General features: G+C 36.5%; 4 protein-coding genes across 6 annotated transcripts; 3 read left to right on the forward strand and 1 right to left on the reverse strand.

Annotated features, from left to right (window-relative positions):
• On the forward strand, positions 271-669 carry LOC107620232. Its single transcript, XM_016322426.1, has one exon. It carries the CDS (start codon positions 271-273, stop codon positions 667-669), a length of 399 nt encoding a protein of 132 aa, XP_016177912.1.
• LOC107623186 (translation initiation factor IF-2) lies at positions 4,222-9,998 on the forward strand. 3 transcript variants are annotated; one of them, XM_016325356.2, is made up of 8 exons: positions 4,222-4,478; positions 5,329-5,379; positions 5,541-5,661; positions 5,743-5,809; positions 6,572-6,896; positions 7,462-8,502; positions 9,052-9,201; positions 9,313-9,998. In XM_016325356.2, exons 1-8 carry the CDS (start codon positions 4,377-4,379, stop codon positions 9,742-9,744), a joined length of 2,289 nt encoding a protein of 762 aa, XP_016180842.1. In that variant the 5' UTR covers positions 4,222-4,376; the 3' UTR covers positions 9,745-9,998. The 3 variants fall into 3 exon arrangements, with proteins under 3 accessions (XP_016180842.1, XP_016180843.1, XP_020970438.1); XM_016325357.2 differs by having other exon boundaries at positions 4,338-4,478; positions 5,599-5,661; XM_021114779.1 differs by lacking the exon at positions 4,222-4,478 and adding an exon at positions 4,565-4,606.
• On the forward strand, positions 14,321-16,618 carry LOC110267787 (serine/threonine-protein phosphatase 7 long form homolog). Its single transcript, XM_021113595.1, has 2 exons — positions 14,321-15,029; positions 15,104-16,618. Exons 1-2 carry the CDS (start codon positions 14,323-14,325, stop codon positions 15,207-15,209), a joined length of 813 nt encoding a protein of 270 aa, XP_020969254.1. The 5' UTR covers positions 14,321-14,322; the 3' UTR covers positions 15,210-16,618.
• LOC107621642 lies at positions 16,499-17,166 on the reverse strand. Its single transcript, XM_016323673.2, has one exon. It carries the CDS (start codon positions 17,041-17,043, stop codon positions 16,696-16,698), a length of 348 nt encoding a protein of 115 aa, XP_016179159.1. The 5' UTR covers positions 17,044-17,166; the 3' UTR covers positions 16,499-16,695.

The following is a 17,172-nucleotide window of genomic DNA, read 5'->3' on the forward strand; positions in this document are numbered from 1 at the left end:
TTCAGCAGATTCGGCGTCCTTAGGACACTGATTAGTGACGGAGGCAGTCACTTCTGTAATAGACAACTCAACTCCATCCTGCACCGTTATGGCGTTCGCCATAGAGTGGCTACTCCCTACTATCCGCAGACCAATGGGCAGGCTGAAGTCTCCAACAGGGAATTCAAAAGAATCCTGGAAAGAACAGTGGGTGCCTCGAGGAAAGACTAGGCAAGAAAGCTTGACGATGCCCTTTGGGCGTATAGAACAGCTTTCAAGACTCCTATTGGAATGTCGCCCTACCAGTTGGTCTATGAAAAAGCATGTCATTTACCAGTGGAACTAGAACACAGAGCCTACTGGACAACCGAATTCCTCAACTTTGATGCCAAGGTTGCAGGAAAAAAGAGGTTACTTCAGCTAAATGAGTTGGAAGAATTCAGACAAGCTGCATATGACAATGCTAAAATTTACAAGGAAAGGACCAAGAAATGGCATGATAAAAAGATCTCGTCCAGAGTCTTCGAGCCTGGCCAGAAGGTTTTACTCTTCAATTCCAAACTTAAGCTCTTCCCTGGAAAGCTAAAATCACGATGGACAGGACCTTTTGTGGTCACTAATATATCACCTTATGGTCGTATAGAGCTCCAAAACAAACATTTTGATAAAAGATTTACAATGAATGGATAGAGAGTCAAGCATTACCTAGGGGATAATCTTGAGCAGGAAAGCTCTAAACTACTGCTAACATGACAGCAGTGAGGTTAAGCTAATGACAGTAAAGAAGCGCTTATTGGGAGGCAACCTAACCATGATTAGAGTACTATTATTTTTATTTCTTTTGTTTATCTCCATTTGCTTTCATTTTAGTTGATTTCCATAGTTTCCCTTGATTTTTGACATTTGTAATCATGTGCAGCATTTAGAACAGAGATAGAGACACTCGAGATGGAAAACAAAACACCTTGGGGAGAGCCCTTTGCTGGCGTTGAACGTCAGACAAGGAGAAAGATGGGAGGAGCATTCCTAGCATTGAACTCCAGAATAGGAGCATTCTGGGCGTTCAACGCCCCCTATGGAGTGGCCAAGGCACACTCAAGTTTTGAAGCTTTCTCAGCTAGTGGGCCTCACACAAACTCCACCTATCCCACCTACCCCATAAGGGAACAGCAAGGACTACTGACAAACGCCCAAAAGAATGGGTTTAGATTTTTGCACTAAAAATAGGATTGACGTTGCAAGTATAGTCCAAACTCAACCATTGAGCATCAATCAAATTATAATCCTAAAGATGTCACAATCAACACAAAATAATCGGGAGTTTTAAATTCCCGAGTCGTCTTCCCTAGGAACTAATGCCAATAAGTGCACAATTTTAGTTGTGAAGATCAAAGGAGTTTTCAATGGTTGAGAGCAAACAAAATAAAAGAATTAAAGAACAATCCAAAATTGCAATTAACAAAGTAATAAAAGAACAAAAGAACTATGTATGTAATATGGACAAGTAAAACTATAAAGTGATGGAAAAGTGGTTTAAAACATAAATGAAACCTTGACTTGGGATGAGTAATGGAATCCCTTCCTTGCCATAACCACAACTATGATAATTGTGATGGATTAATCTCACTAAGTCAACCCTCACATCGGAGAGTAAGTTAAATGAGCATAAGTATTCCTAACCCACAAATCCTAGCTTGCTTGCTAATTACCTTAGCAACAAATTAGCGTTAGTGGGAACAAGAACAATTAACAACCCAAGAATTATTACTAAATGTTGGACATTATGGCTCTAGTAATCCATAAACTCATTTCCCCCAAGCCCAGGGGTGGAAATTACCCCATAATCAAAATTGACATTTCATCAAACACATAGAGGGCATAAACATAAAACATGGCAAAATTGGTAAATTAAGGAAAGCTATGAACCACAAATGCTCAAAATCAATGAAGGCAACTCAAACAAACATATAAAAGCCATCAAACATCAAATTAAATAACTAGGAATCCAAAATTGCAAGACTATGTAAATATGGAGAAAGAAGATGAAAATAAAAGCAAGTGTAGAACAAGTGGTATAATAAAAGAGAGAATTAAAGAAATACTTACAATAAAATTGCTATAATCCCAAATCAAAACTTGAAGTATAAAATTCTACAAACCCTAATTAAACCTTAAGAGAGAATTTCCTAATCTACACTACTCCTACTCCTACTATGTGTTTTTCCTATTCTAAGATGGCTCTCTTGTTATGTGTTGATATGCCCTTAATATAGCCTCTCAAACCAGCCTTCAGCACTTCAGAAATGGGCCTAGAGACCCCCAAAACCGTGCAGCACGTGACTTTTTAATGGATGCATGCGCTGGTACCTGTGCGGACGCACAGATATGTGCATCCGCACACTTCGCCGGATTTCCACTTGTGCGTACGCACATATGGTTGTGCGCACATATGGTTTTACGTACGCACGCATGCTGATTTCCTTTTCGTGCGTACGCACGCATCCTTGTGCGCACGCACGCTTGGCTGCGTGCTTCCTCCTTGTTTTCTTCATATTTTCTCCCTTTATACATGCTTCCTTCCACTTTTGCACATCCATTCTTGCCTCTAGGAACTGAAATCACTCACAAAACATATCACGGCATCGAATGGCATAAAAGTGGAATTAAATTACTCAATTTAAGCACAAAAATGCATGTTTTCACATTTAGGTTCAATTTAGGAATCAAACACAAAAGTATGCTATTTTAGTGAATAAGTGTGAGTTTATGTGATGAAATCCATCCAAATTAAGTCGAAATATATCATCAAATATGGACTCATCAACTACGTTTTCTTTTCTTGGAGACAAGCAAACTTTTTAAGTTTGGTGTTACAGAGCAAGCTCTGGGTTTATGCTAAAGGAAGATGGATCATCTTCATCAGCAGCCACTATAACTGAGGTGGTTAAGTTTCATTATCCCTTCCTTTATCTTATTTCCTGTTTTTTATTCTAACTTTTGCATGATCACAAGTAGTATTTTGTTCTTTTCTAGTTTTATTTACTTTTCTTTATTTTGGTTATAAGATATCCTATGTATCCATCACTAAGCTTAAAAGAAAAATTTATTTGAAAAAGAAAGAGTGAGATACATATGTTTTAAGTATATCATGAGTTATTCCAATTATTTAAGATGTGGTGGCCTTGCATTTATCTTCTGAATGTATGAGTTAACAGTGCATAATTGATATTGGAGTTGAGTACGTTGGCTCTTGAAGAACAGTAAATTTAGAGAAGTATTATTGATTCTCTGAAAAATAAGAAAATATTGATTTTTGAAGAAAGAAAAAACAGCAAAAAAAAAAAGAAAGCTCAAAAGAAAATTCAAAAGAGCAAGGATCCAAGGCTTTGAGTATCAATAGTTAGGAGGGTCAAAAATTGGCCTAAAAAGCTCAAATAAGTTGCTATCCCTAACTATATGCTTCTGGTGTGAAGGTGTCAAGTAAAAAGATTGAAACTAAGGAGTTAAAGTCGTAATTCAAAGGAAAAGAGTACGATTAAGAACTCTGGACAACACTGATTGGGAATTTAAGCAAAGCTAAATTTGAATCCAAAGGGTTCCCCCAGTCTAGTACGTGTGGCGTCTATGTATCCGGTGGTAATACGGGAAAACAAAATGCTTAGAGTCACAGTTAGGCTCAAGAAGGTGCAAAGCATAAAACGAAAAAGCTGTGTTCCAGAATCAAGAAGAGCTAAAATAAGAGAATCAATAATATGATCCGGATTCTAGTTCCAAGAGATGTCAATATTTCTGAACTTCAAAGGAAAGTGAGATGCCAAAACTGTTCAGAAGTAAAGAGCTATTAGACCCACTTAATATTTGGAACTGAGTTTCATTGACAACTTTGAGACTTATTGTATCTTTCTATTCTTTTTAGTCTTACTTATTTTTGGTTGTTTGAGGATAAGTAGCAGTTTAAGTTTGGTGTTCTGATAAGCGGGTATTTTATACGCTTTTTGATGTTATTTTTTTAGTGTTTTTAATATGTTTTGTTAGATTTTATTATGTTTTGGTAGGTTTTAGTGCTAATTCGAATTTCTGACTCGTATTTAAATAAACTAGTGAGCAGAAGACCAAAACAAATTGTTTCATTAGAGATGCTATATATGTTTCTTTTGGTCTCTCAAATCTTCGTCATCTCTCTCAACAGAAGGTAGCAGGATAGAAGAGGCCTACAGGACCAACAGTAGCAGTGGTGGCCCACAATGAATGGGCCATTCGTTTGGTATGTGGGCCTCTCAGCCCAAATTAAAAGGCCAATTATGTTAGGAATGAAGAGAGTAGAGCCTGCTCGTGCTTGTGTTGTGGGTATGGCGGTGGTAGTGGCGTCTTCCGTCGCCGTCCTCTTCCCTTAGCCTATGAGCCATTACTCGCTTCTCCAAACACCCACCACCTCCATCATCACCATCGTCAACGATAACAACAATATAAAACACAATCGTCTTTTCTCTCACACAAAGGTTTTTCCTTCTCTCTATTTAACCTTCCAATTCCTGTTTTATTTAACGCTAATTGATTATAGTCGTAGACTCTATGCTTCAATATTTGTTATGCTGTTGAAATGTTGGTGATTTGGATTTGGGTTTCCGTGAGTCTATTCATGCAGTGACGTTTTCGTCATATCAAATTATTCAGTTATTTATGAACTGAGTATCCAACTCTTTAAGCCTGCCCTTTGTTTTGGATTTCTGAGCTCTCAAGTTTCAAAATTGCTTCAGCTTCTTTTGGATATTTGCTCTTGTTGTTTAGCTTTCTCTTACAAGTTACAACGGATAAGAATAGTGGCTTCCCTTACATTCTTCTATTCGCATCACATTGCTTTAGCCATTGAAATTTGGAAAAGGATGCTATAGTATAGACTTACTTGTAATTGAAAGTGTTTGTTTTAGCTTTTATTTATCAAGTTTGAGATGAACATTCCAAAAATTATGGTATTGATTTTCATTTTACAAATTCCAATGATCTTTATCCGTAGCACCCTCCTCAAGTTATTGACTTTTCAATTTAAGCACAGGAACTGAAAATTTCAGCTACATGCAAATCAAAAAATGTTTGTTGAATTGTGCTTTTTGACACCCATTTGTATCTATGTTTATATTGGATCTTTTCTGGCATCTTTGTGACTCTTATGTGAGATGAGAGCCTGCAACTCAGGATGATTGGAGATCTCACTATATGGAATGTGTGAATTTTTTTGTGGTCGTTCTTGATGTATAAATAAATCCACCATAAGTGAGCTGCTGTGCTTCCATCGTTTTCCCTGCCTATTGTTTTGTAAATAATTTGCATTTTGCTTTTTTTTTTTTGCAGATCTATTATATTATATGCTCAAGAATGGCATGGAGGGAGCTTGGAAGAAAGGTAAGTTGTCTTTTCTTTTTATAGCATATTCTTTTCACTAAAACTAGTAGAGGTTGCACAGCTTGCAAGTGATTGGGTTTGTCCTGTAAATAATAGTATGCCATATAATTCACAAAATTCATTTATTTACTGACACTGGACTGTTTAATACCTGAATGCAGAGAATTTATATGAATACTTTTAGAACTTTGAATACATCATCATTTAGGCGTGTTGTAGGATCAAGCTATGGATCTACATATACTACACAGTTTGTTTACGCATCAGCAAGATGCATGCCAGGTAATTTACATGCTTATGCTTTTAATGTTATATCTCCTGCAATTATAATCTTACAAAAATTCTGTGAACTACTTGATGCAGACCTCATCAGCCACTCATCTATAGGAGTGGATGGTTTGTTTAGTGGGACAAAAGAAGGTGGTATACGGTAAGATAGTATTCAAATTTCTTGTTTCAAAGAAATCATTTGTAACATTATAGATTCATAGTTTAGCTAGTAGAATGATGATTGTATTCATATCGAAAATTGTTGAGAGAATCATGATCTTACATCAGGTAAAGTTGTGCATTTGCATGACCTATGGTCTCCAATTGTCTGATGTGGATGCTGATTTGAAGAGTTCTTTTTGGAAAACTTTGGTAACAATTTGACACTCACTTGGAGTTGTCTTCAGCTCTTCACTCTTCTAATATATTATATATGGTCTAGTTGTTAGCCTTGTTCTAGTTGTCTAGGTGATTTGCTTAGGTGATGAGGTAACAGCTTCTTTAATACACTAATCTTGTGTTTTAGTTTCAGTCTTTTAAAACTACTTTTTTTTTGTCAAAAAAAAAAAAAAGAAACTATTTCCTACATAATAAATAGTCACATGATTAGCATGCAGCTTTTTAATGGAGCTTTTAGTCTAGAGTCTAGATCATGTGAGTATTTGGGCTTTGAAAGACTAGGCTTAGGCCGGCTTTAGTAATATGCAAATGATCCTAATATAAATTGTCCTGGATATTTGTGTTCAGCATCTTTTAGCTGTAGTTGGAAATTTCAAAGGATGTATATTTTGATTGGACTTGAAAGAAAGAAACCGGCATTATTTGATAATTTGAACTGTGTAAATTTTTTGTGATTGACCTATATGTAAAAATGCTTAAATTACAAAATGGTGGTGGTGACAAGTTTGGTTTATGATGCTAGGTGCTTCCATGCTAGTCCTGCAGTCTGGGCAAGAAGAGGTGATGAGCCATTTGGGTTAAAGACCCCAAAGAAGGAGAAGTACATAAGAAGGGAAGGTAGAAACCAGCCACCTGTTGAAGCTCGATATGTCCCTCGTAATGTGAAAGCACCAAAATCTAATTCTGATAAAACAGTAGAAATCTTTGAAGGCATGACCCTTGATGAACTGGCGAAGCGCACTGGAAAATCAGTATCTTCTTTGCAGGATATCCTCACAAATGTTGGTGAAAAGTTAGAATCAGAGTTTGAGCCTCTCAGCATGGATATTGTAGAGCTTGCTGCAATGGTATGTCCCCTTCTTAGATAATGTTAAATTAGTGAATACTCGAAACTGGTGGCCCAAATTGGTCCCATTCTGTCCTTGCTATTTCTAAAAAGAAAGAAAAGGAATGAATAAGACTCGGCCAATAGTATAAATAAGGTTGGATGTTGATGGTGGTCCCTCCATTCTCGAATAACTGTCCATCTTCAAGGCTAAAACTTTTCACGATTCCCTGTCCTTTTAGAAAATCTAGAAAGTATCAATTATTCACTTAATATTAATAATTCATTAGAGTTATTAAATGAGGGGATAGTTGGAATGAAAAGATCATGATAATGTGAAATAATTTACTCTTAACATTGAAATGTATTTGATATTTTTAAAAATGGACGCTTATTTGAGAATTGAAGGTGTCATTAACTTTATTTTGAATCGTCAATGTAGCCCTACACATATGTATAGTTACTGGTTTTAAGCAGTTTGCCTTCGATCTTGGTCGATATTATTTTCTCTTATTTTGCCATATGATCACTGCCTTTTAGGTTTCTATTTCTTGATCTTTTCTCATTATTTGTTATTGCTACTGTAGGAGGTTGGGGTCAATGTGAAGAGGTTACATTCGGCTGAGGGTACTGAAATCGTACCTCGTCCTCCGGTTGTAACTGTGATGGGCCATGTTGATCATGGTAAAACTTCTCTTCTTGATGCCTTGCGTCAAACATCAGTGGCAGCCAGAGAGGCTGGTGGCATAACTCAGCATCTAGGTGCCTTTGTGGTGGTCATGCCATCTGGAGCATCAATCACGTTTCTCGACACCCCTGGTCATGCTGCATTTAGTGCAATGCGGGCAAGAGGCGCAGCAGTCACGGATATAGTAGTGCTAGTTGTTGCCGCAGATGACGGAGTGATGCCTCAAACACTTGAAGCCATGTCCCATGCAAAAGCAGCTAAAGTACCAATTATAGTTGCAATTAATAAATGTGATAAACCAGGTGCAAATCCTGAGAAAGTGAAACTGCAGCTTGCTTCGGAGGGCTTACTGCTGGAGGAGATGGGTGGTGATGTTCAGGTCATTGAAGTTTCAGCACTTCAAAAATCTGGATTGGATAACCTAGAGGAAGCTTTACTTCTTCAGGCTGAAATGATGGATCTGAAGGCACGAATTGATGGGCCTGCTCAAGCTTATGTGGTAGAAGCAAGGCTTGACAAAGGACGTGGTCCATTGATAACTACCATAGTAAAGGCAGGAACCTTAACTTGCGGTCAGCATGTGGTTGTAGGCTCAGAGTGGGGAAGAATAAGAGCTATTAAAGACATGGCAGGAAGGTTAACTGAACGAGCAACTCCTGCAATGCCTGTTGAGATTGAAGGGCTTCGAGGCTTGCCAATGTCTGGTGATGATGTTATTGTTGTTCATTCTGAGGAGCGAGCCAGAATGCTGAGTTCTGGTAGGACAAGGAAGTCCGAGGAGAATAGACTTAGGAGGAAATTGAATGAGGACACCCCATCTACTTTGGAATCATCTGAGGAGGTTCCACAGAGGGTTGAGATGCCAGTAATAGTAAAAGCAGATGTTCAGGGAACTGTTCAAGCTGTTACTGATGCATTAAGAACTTTAAATAGTTCTCAGGTATGTAAACGATCTTTGTGTTAATGTGATAACCTCATCTTTGTGCAAACACATGCTGCTCACCCTCACACATAATTAGCACAAAATATTTTGCATCATCTACAATCCTCATGAAAATTGAACCAGTGTTGTGACATTATCACTAAATATCAATTGAAATGAAACATAAAAGTCAAAATAACACAGTTCAAGTATTGTAGTGGTGTTAGAGATGTGTAAACAAAAGCCATTAATCTAAGAGCTTGACCTTTTAGTATCTCATTATCGGTTATATCCAGGGATCGGGTGTTCAATTCTTGTTTTAACTGTTATAATTTTGCCCAGTTGTCAATATTGATGGGCTTTCATGTAAATAGTATCTTTTGTGATATGAATGAAAGCCATTCATAGGCATGCAAGTAGGAGTAGTATAACTTATAAGTTCTTATTAGAGCTCAACCCACAACCCCTTGGCACAAGGCCTTGGAGAGATGTCACTTGACTTACAAGTCACTGGCGTCTTTACAGATATTAATATTTGCTGCTAAACAATTTCTATTTTATTGCCAGGTTCTTGTGAATGTTGTTCATGTTGGTGTTGGCCCTATTTCTCAATCTGATGTGGACTTGGCACAAGCTTGTGATGCGTGCATAGTTGGATTCAATATCAAGAGTCCACCTATTGCTCTTAGTCAGGCAGCAACTCGTGCCAGTATCAAGGTACTCTAACTTTATGCCTTTCTTATAAGGGTACTGCAATTGAGATTAAGATTCTGTAACTTATAACTTCGAATATGTTCTGACATCATTGACGGTATGGTTTAATTGCAGGTGATTCTGCACCGTGTTATTTACCACCTTCTGGAGGACATAGGAAATTTGATAATAGAGAAGGCGCCGGGTACTTTTGAGACCCAGGTAGCTGGTCAGGCAGAGGTGCTGAACATCTTTGAGGTGAAGGGCAGCAAAACAAAGGGACCTGATGTTAAGATTGCCGGGTGTCGGGTTGTAGAAGGTTTTGTGGCAAGGACGGGAACCATGAGGCTTCTGAGGAGTGGGGAAGTTGTGTTTGAAGGGCTTTGTGCATCTCTTAAGCGGGAGAAGCAGGATGTGGACAGTGTGAAGAAGGGTAATGAGTGTGGATTAGTGATCAATGATTGGTATGATTTCAAGATTGGAGATGTTATTCAGTGCTTGGAACAGGTTGTGAGGAAGCCCAAGTTCATAAAGTCAGAGAGTGGTGCTGTTCGAATTGAGTGCTGATACAATTTTGTGGTGAAATTATTAGACACCAAGCCAGCAAAAAGGAGGGTATGTCAAAGTAATTCATTTTTGTTGTACCTAATGAAGATAAATAAGGTCATTAATTATTGAGGTATAATTTAAATAGGATAGTATAATAGGTTTTTGACCAAGCAATGTCAAAGATTTTAGTATATGAGAATCACAGATCTACCATTTTATAGAATGTGTTAAATTCTACCAGTTCATAAACCCTAAAAAAAACCTCAATGATACCACTAATATCATCTTCTGCCATCACCGATCCATCAATATGAAGAATCACCTGAAAAAAACTTGCATGTCAAATTTTACAGCAATCACCATTTATTTTTCAATATATACCTGTATGGGGGTGGAGATAGGACGATGAAGCAAATCTCGAATGGTGGACAACGTTGCACACGTAAATATGTGAAAGGTGAAGAGGAAGGTGGTGGTGGCAAAGACAGGCAAAGGCAAAGAAAGGAGTGAGATGTAGCATATCTATTTGCAGGCAATGGAGAAGCCAGAGTCAAGCGATGTGACACTCCAGTAACGGCAATGTGGTGAGAAAGGCAGTGATGAGGATAGAGACGGAGGCAATGAAGAGGAAGACATGATCCATGAAGAAGAAGAGACAAATGAAGTGGTGGCAAAGGGTGTAGGCAAAGGCTGTGAAAGTAACGACGGTAGAGGAGGTTGGATGAGGAATGGGGAGAGGGGAGAAGAGAAGCTAATCACAGTTGAAAAAATGATAGGACGAAACTGGAAATAGGAAAAAAGAATTGGAGGAAATTGTAAATTGAGTTTAATGACAAATGTTAATAAGTTCTGGAAAAACTAAAAGGGGTAGTGCTTTTTGAAGTAAAGATATTCCACTTGGTAAAATCTTCAGGTAAAATTTTTTGAAAAAGTAGATTTTGTTTGGTATATTTTTCTGAAAAGATACTTATATTTTTGGGTAAAGTACTAAATTAATTTTCTACATTTGGGTGTAATCCTGTTTTGGTTTTTAAAATTTAAAGTATCCTATTTGAATTCAAAAAAGTTTATTTAATTTTAATGTAATCCCACTGTAAAGATAATAGCAGTACAAGGACAAGGTTGATAATTTGGAGAACAAGGAGAACAAGTACAAATTTCAGAAGCACAAAATCAATTGTGGATGCATCGATACATTTATTTATCATTCTCTTTAGTTAATTCTATAGAAAATATTTCATTTAAATTGTAAGAAAAATTATAAATAAATGTATTAATGCATCCACAGTTGATTTTGTACTTCTGGAGCTTGTATTTATTCTCCAGATTATCGACCTTATTTTTATACTACTATTATGTAGGACATTTTTTGTTAATTATTTAATTTTGATCTCATGGTGGAACTATATTGAAACTAAATAAAACTTTTTTGGATTCAAATAAGACATTTTAAACTTTAAGGACCAAAATAGGATTACACTCAAATGTAAGGGACTAATTTATCACTTTATCCTATATTTTTTAATAGCATAAGTTCTTCATTCTAAGTTTGGTAAATAAAAAAGATCATGTATTTGTGTTTATAATTTTTTAGGTTTAGTTTGGTAAAATTTTTAGTTTTTAAAAGTAACTTATAAAAACTTAACTTTTAAAATATAGCTTTTAAAAGTTATAGCATTTATGTTTGATAAATCAAAGTAAAAATAGTTTTGAATAAGCACAAACAACAATTTACATGTGTAGACGTTACTGGCAAACTAGTTTTCTTTTTTTTTTTTTGGGTATCAATTCTAATCATGAATGTTTACTTTCACAGCTTTAATGTCAGTTCTTGAATGTTTGATTACTTGTGATTTTTCCATCTTTCCTTTCATTCATACATTGCAACATACAAGCTAAAAACTGGTACAAGGTATATAAATCATTTATACAAAGGACATGTTGAATTTTTTTGGCAAGAAATCACCACATTTATCATTTTCAACTATTGATCAATTCTTACAACTTAAAACAGCAACAATCAAGACAATGAAAATCACACATATACACTACCCTATTGGGTTTTTTTTCATCTCTAAAGCTACTATATTCTTCTCTAAAAATGTGATCCTGTTTTTCATGTCTTGCTTTTCGTGATGCTCTTCAACATCACCAATTTCTTTCTCTCCCAGATACCTTGTATCAGTCATCCCAAGTCTTGCAATGTGCTCATCCAACCACAAAAAAAAACTTGCAATATGGTTGTCTTACCTACACAAAATTAGTCTACAGAACTCAAAAAATATGGTATTTGAGGATAAACCCTAAAACAAACAGAGTTTCACAGATTTGCTTTACATACCTTAAAAAATGGACATCCCAGAAACAATCTATTAGGATTGCTGCTCGTCTTCGACATGAATATGATTGTATTTTTTCCACAGAAGCACTTTGGTGAGACGCCATCTTTGTCATCCTTCCTGTTAGGAACCGAGCTCGCAGCGAACTGGTCTTGTCTTCCTCCACCTCCATTTCTTCTCGAGCTTGATGATACTCCATCAGATGCCATGGGACGAAATGCTCCCTTTCTTCGTTCACCCACTTCACCCTTTCTTTGCATTCGAAGGATTAGGGCTCAAGAATTTGAAAGATTGGGGTGGGAGAGAAACGGCGTCGTTTTGGCGCGTGGAGACTAATACATCCTTTTTTCAAAAGTTATAGGCCACCTGTGAGCCCGTAACGGCTAGGTCAATGCTACGGGAGCCACGTCAGCGTTTTCTGTCCAGTCCAACGGAGTGACTTCAACGAAGGGACAAATTTATTCACATTTTGGAGGGGTCAGGGACATGAATGTATTTTTCATTATCCCGGAACGAAAATGTCTGCGAGAAAAAAGACGTAATTTATTAAAATTAATTTTTAAAAGATAATTTTTTAAAAGTTATCCAAATATAAATAATAATAATTGTATTTGATAAAATAAATTTAAAAATTTAAAAATAATATAATAGACATAAGTATAATAGTTAAGTTTGAACTAGTAATGGGTCATGCCAAATAATGAACTCATTTAAACGAATAAATTTTTGTTTTTATAATAGTATGTGATTCAATTACATTAATTTTAGTATGATATTACCCAAATCAGAATAAATATAATTTTTCTAGTATAACTTTCTTATTTAAATTACTAGTTATGATGTATATGTACTCATCATTTTTCTTATTTATATTCTCCATATGATATATACTTCGATAAATATCTTTAAAATTGAAAGAATTTGATGGAGGCTCTTTAAATTTTTTTTTAATCAATAGTAGATGTAAACTTAAACGGTATAATTTTTTTATAATATTTGATGTAATAATTCAACTTTTTTTTTTACTACATCAAAATACGCTTTTTAATTTGAATATTGGAGCATGAGTGGTGTTGGACTGCATTACGGGGGAGGGAGGTGCTTCACCAAGCTGTGGTGTCAGTGTAGTCACAACTCGGAGGGTCCGAGTTCCTACTGCCCAAACGGATTCCCATTCACCAAACGCACGGTCCGATTTGAAAGGAGATGGACACACGTCGCGAAGCTTCTCCCCAAACGGTGCCCTGAAACCAAACATAGACCCATGCATTAACCCCTTTCACTATCCGAATGCCTTCACTTTCTCAGATTTCACTTTCAACTTGAACCCCTCCCCCCATTCTTCTTCTTCGTTTTTCCTCTGAGTGTGCATGGTGGAAGAAATAAAAGCATGCCAAAGAAATAGAAAATTAAAGATGTTGATCGACCTGAACTTCATGTTATACATTATCTCAATCATCCTGATTATGTAAGTTTTTTTTGAATATTTTTAAATATTTTATATTTATAATTATTATTGTTAAATATTTATTTTTTATGGAGGACATAATTTTTTTTGGAATTTTTTAATATTTTTTATTATAATTATTATTGAAAATAGGGTTAATTTTTTTAAATTCTTTTAAAATTATTAAGTATAATTGTTATGAATGAAGTTAAATGTTACTATTGTTGTGAGAAACTGTTAGTACTGAATGAGTAGTAGTAATAATTTTAAAGCACGTTAGTTTTATTTTAGGAATATTTTAATTTTTTTAATTATAATTTTCATTGTTAGCAAGTTAGTTAGTTGTTATGAATGTTGTTAGAAAATGAATTTAGGCATAGAGTGATTATTATTATTTTTTATAATTGTTTTTTATAATTGAGGAAAATATGTTTAAATAATAGTAAATTACTAATTAATATTAGATATTATTCAAGATAAATGTGTTATTGTAGAGAATTTTGATTAGAAATTTATGTATTAATTATTATTATTATTAGTAGTAAGTTATGAATAATTTGAAGGATTAATAATTAATTTTAGAAGTTCGAATTATCTGTTTTATAAGGATTTAGTAAATGAATTTATGATAGTAACTTGTTTGTTGTTGAGCTATTTGTGCAAATTTTGTAAGCATGATATTTATTTAATTTTGGTAGGAATTTATTGTTTTAGTTGTTGTGGTTAAAAAATTATTTTATTTTAGTAGTAAGTTAGTAAGTGTTAACATGTTGACTAATAATTTGTTATGTTTTTTTGTAGAAATTAAGAATGTTGACATGTGACCACCTAGTTCCTCCGGATCGGTACAACGATAGAGTGGAGGAGCATTTACGACTTACCGGATTTTATCATGTATCTCAAATTGGGGTAGTCCAATGTCAAAAGGCACTGGTGAATGCTCTAATCGAGCGGTGGCACCCTGACACACATACGTTTCACCTTTCCATTGGTGAATGTGCCGTGACTCTTGAAGATGTGGCTCTAATTCTTGGTCTTCCGACGGACGGTCTTCTAGTTACAGGGATGACAATGAGTAGCTTTGAAGCCTTGGAGGCGGAGTGTTTGCTTCAATTTGGAGTTGCACCGCGTAAGTCGGACTGTAGAGGTAGCTGCATAAAATTGACCTATTTGCGGGATCTAAAAGAAAATTTAGAGTTGACTGATGAAATCAGTATACAGAGGTATATGAGGTGCCACATTATGTTGCTGATCGGGACGATCTTGTTTGGGGATAAGTCTGGGGCAGGTGTGCACTGGAAATTTCTACCCTTGCTTCGTAATTTTGTCAGTATTGGACAGTATAGTTGGGGAGCGGCATGCCTAGCACACCTTTACAGGGCGTTATGCAGGGCATCTCGCTTTAACTGTAAGGAAATAGATGGTCCACTAACACTTCTACTCGGTTGGGCTTGGATCCGACTGCCATATCTATCGCCGCTTCCTAAGGAACCCCGCAGTTTTCCGCTAGCAAACAGGTAATATTATGTTACAATGTACCCGTATCTTGATATTTAAGATTCAGTTGAGCTAATTGAATATATCATATTAGGTGGCGTAACTGGGAGCGTGGTGACCGACGATATAGATATCTGAATCTAGCTCACTTTAGGAAGGCATTTGATGAACTTCAGGAAGGGCAGGTGTGTTTTAATTAAAGAAGTATTAGTTTTCGATTTAGGGTCTGGGACATAATTATAAAGCATTGTTATTGTTATTGGTATTGTGGGTTGTAATAATGAGTTTCGTTTATTTTTTCCAGTTTGTTTGGGTTGCTTATGCTGTGGATCGCGTGGATCCGAACATCATTCTTGCTGAAATCTACATGTATTCTGGAAACTCCGGAACATACATGGCTTCCAACTCCAAAACTCGCATGAATGATGGCTCCCAAACGGCATATCATTTGCGAGTGCATTTGCGAGTGCATTTCCGTCACCTTGATCTTCATCTCCATCTGGACCAACACATTCGTAGTTGCTTTCGAACTCTTCTTCACTGTCACTATTATAATCTTCCCGTAGAATATTCCGATCGGCCTCAGATTGTTCAAACTCAACATACAACTCGATGAACGAGATCTGAGCCCGATTTTCAATATATATTGAAAACATCTCTTGCATGCTCGCTTCGTCCGTCACATATCTTGTTTGAAACTGGACGAAGCCACCAAACACCAGTATGAGATATCTGTATAGAATACAGGATATTTTTCTTACCCTCTCAGAATCAATCTTTTCACAGATCACACTTTTGTGCTCTTCAAATGAGATGATAAAAGGAATAACATCTAGTGGATTTTTACAAATAAACTTTACTCCTTCAGACGTTTGTAGCAAAATCTGACCAAAATAATACACTTTTAGTAACACTATGTCACTCATTTCTCTCGATCACCAAAAAAGGAGCATAACCTTAGCTATTAAATTCTCTGGTTCAAAATAAGTAAGGAAGAAACCCAAAAAGAAGAACCAGAGGAAGCAGTCGTTGAAGAGGGGAAGAAGACGCGAGTAAGCTACCACCAACAACTGCACACTTTTATATAACCCTCTCTATTCAACTCAGACTCTTCGACTAGGTTAACCTGATTCAAAATAATATTAAAAAACGAAATCGAACCATGCGTTTTTATGTGCGGTTCGTATAAAAAATTGCCAAGCTTAGCCAAAACGGAGAGTCCGAGTTCAGCCTTTCTGAATTCACATTCTCAACATGCAACTCGGACCATGCGAGTTGAAGTACCATTCCTTATAGTAAAAAATCCGGCTCAAATAACACGGAAGATCCGATTTATACCGTCCAAAATTTAATTCATTTCTCCTCCCAAATCAGACCATGCGATTTGATGGAAAAAAGTTAAAAAACGAAGAACTCGCACAGTCCGAGTTCTTCTACCTCATACTGACAAAAACTTGTCCCATATATATATCTAGTCCCCTTAAATCCATATCGAAGAATAGCACACATATGCCTTCCATTTCCATAAAATTGAGCCCATCAAAATACATGTTCCCAAACTATCACTATTACAAGTAAATCTAAGAGAAAATAAAGATCATCATTATAAGTTAAAAAAACAAAGCACGAATCCCCTCATAACAAACAGTACAACCACTTTCACTTTCACATTCAGCAACTAACATTTCACAGTTCGGATCCGCAGAAGGGGCAGAACCTGAAGTGGGCCTCAACCGACCGGTCACAGAATCGGCACCGCAAGGCATCGGAAACAGCCGCCGCCGGAGACAGCGATGCCGACTCCTGCAACCGTGGTGGAAGGGAGCAGGACTGGGGAAACATGAACCTGCAATTGTCGCAGTACAAGACAGGTTCCTTCCCTGGCCACCGCCAGACGGGAACAAAGAAGAGCTTCAGAACCTTCTCGTACTCCACGAGGTCGGCACGTGATCCGCAGTTTATGCACCTTCCCACACCGGATTTTAGCACCTGCCGCACTTGCCGCTCCAACCCACCCGCAAAGAAGAAGAACATTGCTTGGTTGTTTTTTGGGGAGCTTTGCCTATTGATTTTGGCTACTTCAGTATTTGTTATGTTTTTTCTTTTAGATCAGTATTTATTTTATTTGTGGGTTTGGCGTGATGCTTTTCGAGAAGAACCTTG

The sequence above is a fragment of the Arachis ipaensis genome, chromosome B10, assembly GCF_000816755.2.
Source record: "Arachis ipaensis cultivar K30076 chromosome B10, Araip1.1, whole genome shotgun sequence".
Lineage (NCBI taxonomy): Eukaryota > Viridiplantae > Streptophyta > Magnoliopsida > Fabales > Fabaceae > Arachis > Arachis ipaensis.

Excerpts from the sequence above, each read along its gene's own strand:
- LOC107621642 (XM_016323673.2), bottom strand. The coding sequence starts at position 17,043 with ATGTTCTTCTTCTTTGCGGGTGGGTTGGAGCGGCAAGTGCGGCAGGTG.
- LOC107623186 (XM_016325356.2), top strand. The coding sequence starts at position 4,377 with ATGAGCCATTACTCGCTTCTCCAAACACCCACCACCTCCATCATCACC. Across the intron at positions 5,810-6,571 it reads ACAAAAGAAGGTGGTATACG|GTGCTTCCATGCTAGTCCTG; the intron begins GTAAGATAGTAT and ends TTATGATGCTAG. Across the intron at positions 8,503-9,051 it reads GAACTTTAAATAGTTCTCAG|GTTCTTGTGAATGTTGTTCA; the intron begins GTATGTAAACGA and ends TTTTATTGCCAG.
- LOC110267787 (XM_021113595.1), top strand. The coding sequence starts at position 14,323 with ATGTTGACATGTGACCACCTAGTTCCTCCGGATCGGTACAACGATAGA. Across the intron at positions 15,030-15,103 it reads AGTTTTCCGCTAGCAAACAG|GTGGCGTAACTGGGAGCGTG; the intron begins GTAATATTATGT and ends ATATCATATTAG.
- LOC107620232 (XM_016322426.1), top strand. The coding sequence starts at position 271 with ATGTCGCCCTACCAGTTGGTCTATGAAAAAGCATGTCATTTACCAGTG.